The 12,666-nt window shown below is 38.9% G+C and overlaps 1 protein-coding gene across 33 annotated transcripts in view; it reads right to left on the bottom strand.

Moving 5' to 3' along the window:
- The window catches only part of Pcdh15 (protocadherin 15), a 1,553,555-nt gene that overhangs the window by 22,863 nt on the left and 1,518,026 nt on the right, over positions 1-12,666 (bottom strand). For 27 of the 33 annotated variants that reach the window (XR_001779427.2, XR_001779431.2, XR_001779430.2 and 24 more), the window contains 4 exons: positions 5,594-5,770; positions 2,546-2,764; positions 814-822; positions 127-282 (listed from right to left, as the gene is read on the bottom strand). Coding sequence is in view for 16 of the 33 variants with exons in the window: in XM_017313785.2 (XP_017169274.1) it covers positions 127-282; positions 814-822; positions 2,546-2,764; positions 5,594-5,770 (561 nt within the window). In the remaining 17 variants the exon portion in view is untranslated. The remainder of the gene's footprint in view (positions 1-126; positions 283-813; positions 823-2,545; positions 2,765-5,593; positions 5,771-12,666) is intronic. The other 6 variants (XR_001779436.2, XR_001779440.2, XM_006513156.4 and 3 more) reach the window with 1 other exon arrangement.

The following is a 12,666-nucleotide window of genomic DNA, read 5'->3' as shown; positions in this document are numbered from 1 at the left end:
ATTTTAGACTTAATAATAAGATGATGGGCTGTAATGGGCTGACAGCTGTATATCTGTCTGAGCTTGGAACTAGCTTTGCTCCCAAAATCCACTGCACCCACACAGTTATCCTCCCTCATTACTCACATTGCGCTCTCTCCCAGTTCTTCATAGAGATGTGCTCCTGGTGGTGGTGGTGGCGGGGGCGGGGGCGGCGCAGGCGCAGCTGGTACAGGAGCTGCAGGCTTGGCTGCAGGCATAGCAGACTGAATTCTTGCGGTCTTCGTGCACTCAGCCTGGCGTCTTGAGTAGAGTAAGGTTGTCTTGTAAGACTCAGTTTGGAAACCACAATCAATAGGCTATTGTCTTAATAACGAGGTTCTGTTATCAGGGGATTCACTTAAATTATACACAAATATTTGAACTAATAAATCGATATAACAGAAGCGTTCTTGTGTTCCATATGTAAATATTTGCCCCCTGAAGAAACAGCAGAATTCACAGACGTAATGGCCAGGATACTAGTGTTAGAGGTGATCTGTGGTTTTAAATGTCACAGACAGTAATTCTTTTAAAAAATTAAGTCATCAAATTTTAGAAATGATTAGAATATACTTTTACCTTTCATGTTAGTGTTGTAACAAGTTGTCTAAAATCAGCTTAAACATGCACACATACGTATGCACACACACACACACCTCAAAATAAGCCCAAATAATTGCAAAGAAAATAATACAGAGTCCAGTATGTTATTACAAGTTGGTTGATATAATCTGTGATTTCTCATTTTCTATCACGTATATTCATGTGCAAAATATTTGTAATCATACTTACACTTTAAACCTGTTTTGGAAAGCAGTGTGCAAGAAGAAGAGAAAGTGACATTAGAAATATTGTACTAATGGCTTTATAAAGTGATCTGCTATAAATTATATGCAGTTTACTGAATAAGCTCTTAATGACAGTTAATGATTCAGGAGAAGGGAGGACTTCAGTACAGCGAGTGAATGTGTAGCCCCTCATTATTACGGGTGCAGACTTACAAGTTACAAAAACATTTACCACAAAGAAATAAATAACTGAACCAAAGGAAGGAAGAAAAAAAAACTGTAGTAAATCATGGAGCTGTGGGTTTCAGTTCTAATAAGACTATGGAAACTTGAGAATGGCCGGATGTTTGTAAGGGCTTGTTTCTTTACGTGGAGAAATCATTGATTTTACTGGTATAAGGATCTGGTACATGCCTTTGAGGAACAGTCCAATGAAAATGGAGAAAGAGTACCAGAGAATAAATGTGGAAATTAGGAACATCAGATTAAATGCAATAATTGATTTGTTAAAGAAACAGAGAAACCCTGTCTCAAACAAAAAAGAAACATATTAAGCTTAACTGTAGCTATCAAACGTTATGTCTGCAACTCCATAGGACCTTTGTGAGGAAAGTATCCATTTACCACCTTCACCTTGAATGTTTCAAGGCGGAATTAACTCACTGGACTCAATTTGAGAGACAGTTGCTTAGAGACTGAAAAGATGGTTACAATGATGATGGGTTTTGATTGTCAGCTTGACACCCATAGGAAGACAGAGTCTCACTGGAGAACTGTGGGTGGTCTAGTTAGAGTTTCCGCCCACTTCTCACAAGCTAGCATCCCCTGAGAAGAAGGCACCACAGCTAGGAAGACTCTACCATCAGATTGCCTGGAGGTAAATCTAAGGGACATTTTCTCCATTAAGGATTGATGTGGGAGAGCCTGGCTCACAGTGGCCAGTGACATTCCTGAGAATGTATGCTTGGCTGTGTTAAGAAAGACAGGGGAACAAGAGCCTGGAAGTAGGCAGAACCCCTCTGCTGTCTGTTTCAGATCCTGCCTCCAGGTTCTTGTCTTGAACTTCAGACCTGGCTTCCCTTGGTTATAGATTATAACTTGTAATCTTTCTTCCCCAAGTTGTTTTTGGTCAGTGTTTTATCTCAGCAAAAGAAAGCAAATTAGGACAGAAAGGTTTCAGTGTCAGAATACATTAGGAACATCTTAATACTTTCCCCTGTAGGTATTTTAAATAATGAATAGCATTTCAACCATTATTTCTTACATCAAGCATTTATGAGAGTTATTCTAGTTGTCCATTATTCACTTTTTGTGGCACCCATAGGGGTCCTCCTCCTCCTTTTAATAAAGTCTTCAATTTTTTTGTCTCTCTCTTTTTTTTTTTCCAGAGCTGAGGACCGAACCCAGGACCTTTCACTTGCTAGGTAAGTGCTCTACCACTGAGCTAAATCCCCAACCCCCTTCATTTTTTTTTTTTAATGACTACCAATAGGGACACATTTCTAATTTCTCATACATTATATCAGGCTGGATGTATGCCCTGCTTACTTCAAATTGCAGGTATTAAAATACTTAAGTTCCTTGACCACTTTCCAGATGTTCAGTAGTTTTGGCACAGGCAGGAAAACACGACAGAGTAGTTACACCATCAATAGTTTGCAAACACTGAAGCTACTTTACCAGGTAGCATCCCGAATACCTTCCAGAGAATATCCACCCAGCAACTGCATACTCACTGTCGGTAGCTTACTAAGACGACCAAGATGGCTGGGATGCAACAGAGGATGATGATGAAGGCCAAGGCCAGCAAGGCCCCTTCTGTGTACCCCAAGCTTTCTCCTCGCTTCTTGATGCTCGTCACTGCCTCAGGTGTCCGAATCTCCAGAATGCGCCCTCCTTCCCCGTAATACGGCTGGAAGTCTTTATTGATATCGAGCAGTTTGCCGTCCAGGAACCTTTTGTTGTGTGACAGATTGAAAAACTAATTATATTCAAAGAGAGAAGGTGATTTGACATTAAAACACATAAGGGGGAGGGGGAATGGGATGAGGAATTATGGGAGGGAAGACTGGGAGGCAATGGCTGGAATGTAAATAAATAAAACAATTAATAAAAAAAGACATCTTTTAAGACTCTGGATTTAAAAAGCAAACTGTGTGTGATGATTAGTATTAATTATTAACTTGAGACCTGGGAAGCAAGTACAGCTGTGAGGGATTGTGTGGGTTAGGGTTAGTCTCTGGGAATGGCTATAAACTGTTGTGTTCTTGGTTTAACGCTTGTAGTATGTTAATTGGGTTCCCAAAATTGCAGGTAGAATACACATGTAAGACTCTGAGGGTCCCTGCCCCTAGTTGGTTTTGGTAAATAAAACTGCTGGCAGTCAATGGCTGGGCAGGGAGACAGAGGTGGGACTTTAAGATTCACCCGCAAGGGGACCAAGAGGGATTTAGAGCTGCCATGCTGGGAAAGGAATAGCTGCCAGGACTGAGAGTTACAGAAGAGTGAGCATAGCAGTCTTGTAAGAGCTGGGGAAGAGCTCCTGTGTTGGTTGCTCTCTTTCAACTGTGGATGCCCTTGATAAGTTCTGTCCACACCCAGCCTCCATGACTACTCTACCACAGGGAACCATAATCGGGTACTGTAAATAACTTTTCTCCAAGTTAAGTTTAGTCTCCTTAAGTTGTTTTTGTCACAGTTATTGACAGAAACTACAGATAATAATTATACACTGCTTACTCTAAGAAGTAAGAAGAAAGGATGTGAACACCCTCATAGTAAACAAACAGGAAGGTTTAAGTAGATAGACAGGCTTATCATCATGACAGGATACAGGAGAAGAGTGTGAGTGTGTTTTTATGTATTAATTAAGCAGAGGAAAATACAAGCTGAGCATGGTGGTACATGCAGCAATCGCTGAGCTGGGGAGGATGAGACAGAGAACCACCAGGCAGTTGATAGCCCTTCCATGAAAGAATCCCAGTGGCCCCATCAGCCAATAGAGTCTACCTGTTTTCCTAACTAAAATTTCCATGTGACAATATAAGGTAATTAAAATGCTTGTGTTTGTCTCTCCTCTCTGAATCACATACACACACACACACACACACACACACACACAATATATATATATATTTAAGATATGTATTTTAAAGAATATATTAAGATATGTAACATGTATAATATATAGTATATTTCTTAAAATAATATTATACATATATATGTATGTATATATACACATATATACTCATATTATATATGAGGTTCAAACCCAGAGACAGGCATTATGTCCAGGAATCTGGTAATAAATTTGCTAACTATTATTACTAGTTTTGTTTTCTATCTTTGAACTAAAGAATATACACACAGACACACACAGACACACATAGACACACATAGACACACACACACACACAGACAAAGACAGAGAGAGACAGAACCAGAGGAGATGTTCAGATTTCAGATAATAAAAATTGAGAGAAAAATCTTATTGTCCATGGCTGAGCATTATTTATAAGCAACAATTATCATACCTTGGTATATTTTGGTAAAGCTAAATTTCCATTCCTGTAGTTTTAATGCTAAAATCTACATTTTTGGTCTTGGAGTGTGAGCATGTGTGCTTACAAATAAGCCATAAAGTACTTATGAAAAGTTCATAGGCTTCAAAAGTCTACAGTTTACTCAAATAGTTCCAGAAAATTCTAAATGCCTAATTTTATCTCTTCAAAAAATTAATTTCATTTTCTATGTTCTTTTGTGGTTTGCTCTTCTAGATATTTTATCCTAAATTTTCATGAATGCTGTTAAATTACATCCCAACCATTTTTGTCTTTACCACCAGTTAGCATCCTTAAAATGCAGACACATATCTTTTTCTAAAATCTTGTGATCTATTACCAAAATTAAAACAAAATTATATGGAACATAAAGGAGGCTGGTAGGTTAAAAAAATCTAGGGGAAGTTCTATTAAGAACAACTGTCAGAAATAAATGTATGAACCTGCTTTTAAAGTCTCATATGAACTGTGTTTACATATGACTACATATCGATGTACATTTTAAATTAAAATGAAGTTTAAGTAAAACATCTTCCCAACGATCTTCAGGACACTAGATGTCACTAGAGTCCAGCAAAAAACTGGATGAAGAATTAAGGGAATTAGAACAACAGTCAATGGAATCTATGTAATAACATTCTATTTAAGATTTCAGCCTTTCTTTCCTGGTTTTGTTTCTTTTCTTCTTCTTCTGTACTCTACTGCCTTGTCCCCTTCCTCCTAGTTCCCTCCCCCTCTGCCCTTTCCCATCCTCCTCTTCCTCCTCCCCCTTTTCCTTCGGATCCCCACATCCCTTTCTCTTTTTCCTTTGGATTCTGCTTTAATACATAATGTAGAGCTCCATGACAGTGATTTTTCCTTTACTTAACTCTTCTGATTCAGGACATGAGATGGGTTTGTTTGTTTGTTTGTTTTTCTCTTACCATAGAGTTGTATGGAAGAAAGCTCAGTTTCTTCCTAACCTTCAAACCGGCTGAAGTCCTTGAGGCAATCACCTCACTAGGAGTCTATTTCCTTTTCAACAGCCTCTTGAATCAAGAGTGTGGAGTTCCTTTGCAGAGGTCTCAAAGTGCTGTTTTGGTCCTGACTTCAGCAGAGTCCTGTTGCCCCGGAGGCTCCTGACCCCAGTCCAGCCCACGCAGGATTTCGGTTATCCGTAAATAAGAATCACCTATAGGTGCTATTGTTCCCACATGGAGGTGAAGTGCAATAAAAACCACTTACTTAAAAAGCTCATTTCTGTCGATGGCTCTGTTGGTCTGCGGGTCGATGGCATAGACAGTCAGGTCGCACTTGCTATAGTCTTCTAGGGAGTAGGCGTCTCCATGGCGACGGGCACCTATGGACTCCACCACAACCTTGGCACCAGGAATTTGCTCCTGAACGTAGCGATCCAAAATCCTAAATATAAAATAACACATAAATATGACATTCTGATGGACTTAGTGACGGGATAAAAAAGCAATCCTCTACCTGAAATGACATTTAGTAAATGACAGCTGGTTTTCACTAATGTTTACTGGAAAATGCCTATATGGGTTTTCGACGTTCAATTCCCAATGGTGCTAGAAGCTGAGTTTGAAAAGAGGTTATTTATCAACCATGTGCTGTTTTTAAGTCTCAAATCCTGAGTTTATGACATCATTTGAGTATTTACCTGGCTCGTGGAAAATGTCATCTATAGAAATGAAGCAGGAATTTAGGAATCACAGGACACTGGGACTCTCCACCCACGTTATATCATAAATGACGCCTCTACAGGAGTGTCTGACACTCCCAACATGGTGGACGAATAGGACACCCATTTCCCCAGGGTTATAAAGATCCTCAGAACATAGTCGCAATGGAAGAATATAGACAATTTTTGTGAGTTTACAAGATTAAATATTGCATGAAAATCTCAGAAGCTAGCTACAAAAAATAAAAGAAATTTAAAGAAGTGTTATTATCTTATATGGAAAAAGAAATAATTAAAAGAAAAATAGAAATAATGTTAGCCATTAGATCATTTCTTTAAAGTATAACTTTTCTCTAGTTCTATAACTTGCTTTTAATTGGGAATACCTATTATTAACATTTGTTATTTCCTATATTCCTATAAATAGAAATTCTTTAATAACTTTATTATTAAAACATTATATCATTAAACACTTGTAGAACACATTAGGGTATATATCAAAGACTTATATTTAAATGGAAATGTATTAACAATAACCATATATGGCAACTCCTTTTGAGGCAGTGTCTCACTGTGTACCATAGGCAGACTTAAAGCTCAATCCATAGAACACAGTCTTTTCACACAGAAATCCTTCTTAACCCAAAATACCATAATTCTTACATCTTTTCAACATATTTTCTTTTCTACTTACTGGCTCCCTTTCATTTTATGTTCTTTTATGTTATATAGAGAGACATAGGGAGATTAACAAAGTTAGCATCTTAGTAAAAAAAATTTGAATTCAGTGTATGTGTGTGTATATGTGTGTGTGTGTGTGTGTATATATATATATATATATGAAACATAATGTGTCATGATATTGTCTCTGTGCATATTATCATACTATGAAGCTTTGTAAGTTTCCAGGAAACACCCAAAGAAAATACTAGGCAGTAAAATACCTTTTCACGCTTTGTAGAGTCTAGAGAATAGTCTGCAGCAGCAGGCCTTGCTTTTGATTTTGAGTGAGTGCAAACATCAGATAATGAAGAACAACAAGAACACAGACACCCGTCCTGTCCACGCCAGCACCAGGGTACCTTGGGCGCAGAGTCTGCGGACACCCACAAGGTACCCACAGGACCATCCAAGGAATCTTAAGACCTCTGGTGAGTGGATCACAACTTCTGCCAGGAGACAGGTTTGAACACCAGGTATCTGGGCACCTTCCCTGCAAGAGGAGAGCTTGCCTGCAGAGAGTACTCTGACCACAGAAACTCAGGAGAGAGCTAGTCTCCCAGGGCTGCTGATAGAGGCTAACAGAATCACCAGAGGAACAATCTCTAACCAGAGACAAGTATAACAACTAACTCCAGAGATTACCAGATGTGAAAGGCAAACGTAAGAATCTTACTAACAGACCAAGACCACTCACCATCATCAGAATCCAGCATTCCCACCCCACCCAGTCCTGGGCACCCCAATACACCCGAAAAGATAGTCCCTGATTTAAAAGCATATCTCATGATGACGGTAGAGGACATCAAGAAGGGCTTTAATAACTCACTGAAAGAAATACAGGAGAACACTGCTAAACAGGTAGAAGACCTTAAAGAGGAAGCACAAAAATCCCTTAAAGAATTGCAGGAAAACACGGCCAAACAGGTGATGGAATTGAATAAAACCATCCAAGACCTAAAAAGGGAAGTAGACACAATAAAGAAAACCCAAAGTGAGGCAACGCTGGAGATAGAAAACCTAGGAAAGAAATCTGGAAACATTGATGCGAGCATCAGCAACAGAATACAAGAGATGGAAGAGAGAATCTCAGGTGCAGAAGATTCCATAGAGAACATCGGCACAAAAATCAAAGAAAATAGAAAATGCAAAAAGATCCTAACTCAAAACATCCAGGAAAATCAGGACACAATGAGAAGATCAAACCTACGGATAATAGGAGTGGATGAAAATGAAGATTTTCAACTTAAAGGGCCAGCAAATATCTTCAACAAAATTATAGAAGAAAACTTCTCATACCTAAAGAAAGAGATGCCCATGAACATACAAGAAGCGTACAGAACTCCAAATAGACTGGACCAGAAAAGAAATTCCTCCCGACACATAATAATCAGAACAACAAATGCACTAAATAAAGATAGAATATTAAAAGCAGTAAGGGAAAAAGGTCAAGTAACATATGAAGGCAAGCCTATCAGAATTACAGCAGACTTTTCACCAGAGACTATGAAAGCCAGAAGATCCTGGACAGATGTTATACAGACACTAAGAGAACACAAATGCCAGCCCAGGCTACTATACCCAGCCAAACTCTCAATTACCATAGAAACCAAAGTATTCCACGACAAAACCAAATTCACACATTATCTTTCCACGAGTCCAGCCCTTCAAAGGATAATAACAGAAAAGAAGCAATACAAGGACGGAAATCATGCCCTAGAACAAGCAAGAAAGTAATCCCTCAACAAACCAAAAAGAAGACAGCCACAAGAACAGAATGCCAACTCTAACAACAAAAATAATAGGAAGCAACAATTACTTTTCCTTAATATCTCTTAATATCAATGGACTCAATTGCCCAATAAAAAGACAGACTAACAGACTGGCTACACAAACAAGACCCAACATTCTGTTGCTTACAGGAAACCTATCTCGGGGGAAAAAGACAAACACTACCTCAGAGTGAAAGGCTGGAAAACAATTTTCCAAGCAAATGGTCTGAAGAAACAAGCTGGAGTAGCCATTCTAATATTGAAAAAAAATCGACTTCCAACCCAAAGTTATCAAAAAAGACAAGGAGGGACACTTTATACTCATCAAACGTAAAATCCTCCAAGGGGAACTCTCAATTCTGAATATCTATGCTCCAAATGCAAGGGCAGACACATTCATTAAAGAAACCTTAGTAAAGCTCAAACCACATATTGCACATCACACAGTAATAGTGGGAGACTTCAACATACCACTTTCATCAATGGACAGATCATGGAAACAGAAACTAAACAGGGACACAGTGAAACTAACAGAAGTGATGAAACAAATGGACATAACAGATATCTACAGAACATTTTATCCTAAAACCAAAGGATATATACCTTCTTCTCAGCACCTCATGGTAAGTTCTCCAAAATTTACCATATAATTGGTCATAAAACAGGCCTCAACAGATACAAAAATATTGAAAGTGTCCAATGCATCCTATAAGACCACCATGGACCAAGGCTGATCTTCAATAACAACATAAATAATGGAAAGCCAACATTCACGTGGAAAATGAACAACACTCTTCTCAATGATACCTTGGTCAAGGAAGGAATAAAAAAGGAATTAAAGACTTTTTAGAGTTTAATGAAAATGAAGCCACAACATACCCAAACATATGGGACACTATGAAAGCATTTCTAAGAGGGAAACTCATAGCTCTGAGTGCCTCCAAAAAGAAACTAGAGAGAGAACACACTAGCAGCTTGACAACACACCTAAAAGCTCTAGAACAAAAGGAAGCAAATTCACCCAAGAAGAGTAGACAGCAGGAAATAATCAAACTCAGGGGTGAAATCAACCAAGTGGAAACAAGAACTATTCAAAGAATCAACCAAAGATTAGCTGGTTCTTTGAAAAAATCAACAAGATAGATTAAACCCTTAGCCAGACTCATGAGAGGGCACAGGGACAGCATCCTAATTAACAAAATCAGAAATGAAAAGGGCATAACAACAGATCCTGAATAATTCCCAAATACCATCAGATCCTTCTACAAAAGGCTATACTCAACAAAACTGGAAAACCTGGACCAAATGGACAAATTTCTAGACAGATACCAGGTACCAAAGTTAAATTATGATCAAGTTAACAATCTAAACAGTCCCATATCCCCTAAAGAAATAGAAGCAGTCATTAATAGCCTCCCAAACAAAAAAGCCCGGGACCAGATGGGTTTAGTGCAGAGTTCTATCAGACCTTCAAAGAAGATCTGATTCAGTTCTGAACAAACTATTCCACAAAATAAAAGTAGAACGTACTCTACCCAACTCATTCTATGAAGCCACAATTACTCTGATACCTAAACCACAGAAAGATCCAAAAAAGATAGAGATCTTCAGACCGATTTCCCTTATGAATATCAATGCAAAAATGCTCAATAAAATTCTTGCTATCTGAATCCAAGAACACATTAAAACAATCATCCATCCTGACCAAGTAGGTTTCATTCCAGGGATGCAGGGATGGTTTAATATACGAAAATCCATCAATGTAATCCATTATATAAACAAACTCAAAGACAAAAACCACATGATCATCTCGTTAGATGCAGAAAAAGCATTTGACAAAATCCAACACTCATTCATGATAAAAGTCTTGGAAAGATCAGGAATTCAAGGCCCATACCTAAACATGTTAAAAGCAATCTATAGCAAACTAGTAGCCAACATCAAGGTAAATGGTGAGAAGCTGGAAGCAATCCCACTAAAATCAGGGTCTAGACAAGGCTGCCCATGTTCTCCCTACCTATTCAACATAGTACTTGAAGTCCTAGCCAGAGCAATTCAACAACAAAAGGAGATCAAGGGGATACAAATTGGAAAAGACGAAGTCAAAATATCACTTTTTGCAGATGATATGATAGTATATATAAGTGACCCTAAAATTTCCACCAGAGAACTCCTAAACCTGATAAAGAGCTTCAATGAAGTAGCTGGATATAAAATTAACTCAAACAAGTCAATGGCCTTTCTCTATACAAAGAATAAACAGGCTGAGAAAGAAATCAGGGAAACAACACCCTTCTCAATAGTCACAAATAATATAAAATACCTTGGTGTGACTCTAACCTAAGGAAGTTACAGTTCTGTATGGAAAGAACTTCAAGTCTTTGAGAAAGAAATTAAAGAAGATCTCAGAAGATGGAAAGATCTCCCATGCTCATGGATTGGCAGGATCAATATAGTAAATATGGCTATCTTGCCAATAGCAATCTATAGATTCAATGCAATCCCCATCAAAATTCCAACTCAATTCTTCAACGAATTAGAAAGGGCAATCAGCAGATTCATCTGGAATAACAAAAAACCTAGGATAGCAAAAACTCTTCTCAAGGATAAAAGAACCTCTGGTGGAGTCACCATGCCTGACCTAAAGCTTTACTACAGAGCAATTGTGATAAAAACTGCATGGTATTGGTATAGCGACAGACAAGTAGACCAATGGAACAGAATTGAAGACTCAGAGATGAACCCACATACCTATGGTCACTTGATCTTCAACAAGGGAGCTAAAACCATCCAGTGGAAGAAAGACAGCATTTTCAACAATTGGTGCTGGCACAACTGGTTGTTATCATGTAGAAAATACGAATTGATCAATTCCTATCTCCTTGTACTAAGGTCAAATCTAAGTGGATCAAGGAGCTCCACATAAAACCAGAGACACTGAAACTTATAGAGGGGAAAGTGGGGAAAAGCCTCGAAGATATGGATACAGGGGGAAAAATTCCTGAAAAGAAGAACAATGGCTTATGCTGTAAGATCGAGAATTGACAAATGGGACCTCATGAAACTGCAAAGCTTCTGTAAGTCAAAAGACACTGTCAGTAAGACAAAAAGGCCACCAACAGATTGGGAAAGGATCTTTACCTATCCTAAATCAGATAGGGGACTATTATCCAATATATATATAAAGAACTCAAGAAGATGGACTCCAGAAAATCAAATAACCCCATTAAAAATGGGGCTCAGATTCCAAACGCTGACACCATTGCATACACTAGCAAGATTTTGCTGTAAGGACCCAGATACAGCTGTCTCTTGTGAGACTATGCTGGGGCCTAGCAAACACAGAAGTGGATGCTCACAGTCAGCTATTGGATGGGTCACACAGCCCCCAATGGAGGAGCTAGAGAAAGTACCCAAGGAGCTAAAGGGATCTGCAACCCTATATGTGGAACCACAATATGAACTAACCAGTAGCCCGGAGCTCTTTTCTCTAGCTGCATATGTATCAAAAGATGGCCTAGTCAGCCATCACTGGAAAGAGAGGCCCTTTGGACTTGCAAACTTTATATGTCCCAGTACAGGGGAACGCCAGGGCCAAAAAGGGGGAGTGGGTGGGTAGGGGACTGGTGGGGGGCATGGGGGACTTTTGGGATAGCATTGGAAATGTAAACGAGGAAAATACCTAGTTAAAAAAAAATGGGGCTCAGAGCTAAACAAAGAATTCTCACCTGAGGAATACCGAATGGCTGAGAAACACCTGAAAAAATGTTCAGCATCCATAATCACCAGGGAAATGTAAATCAAAACAACCCTGAGATTCCATCTCACACTAGTCAGAATGGTTAAGATCAAAAATTCAGGTGACAGCAGATGCTGTCGAGGATGTGGAGAAATAGGAACACTCCTCCATTTTTGGTGGGATTGCAAGCTTGTACAACCACTCTGGAAATCAGTCTGGCAGTTCCTCAGAAAATTGGACATAGTACTACAGCAATACCTTTCCTGGGCATATATCCAGAAGATGTTCCAACTAGTAAGAAAGACACATGCACCACTATGTTCATAGCAGCCTTATTTATAATAGCCAGAAGCTGGAAAGAACCCAGATGCCCCTCAACAGACGAATG

This window comes from Mus musculus, chromosome 10 (genome assembly GCF_000001635.26).
Source record: "Mus musculus strain C57BL/6J chromosome 10, GRCm38.p6 C57BL/6J".
NCBI lineage: Eukaryota > Metazoa > Chordata > Mammalia > Rodentia > Muridae > Mus > Mus musculus.
This window is presented reverse-complemented; position numbering and strand designations above follow the sequence as displayed.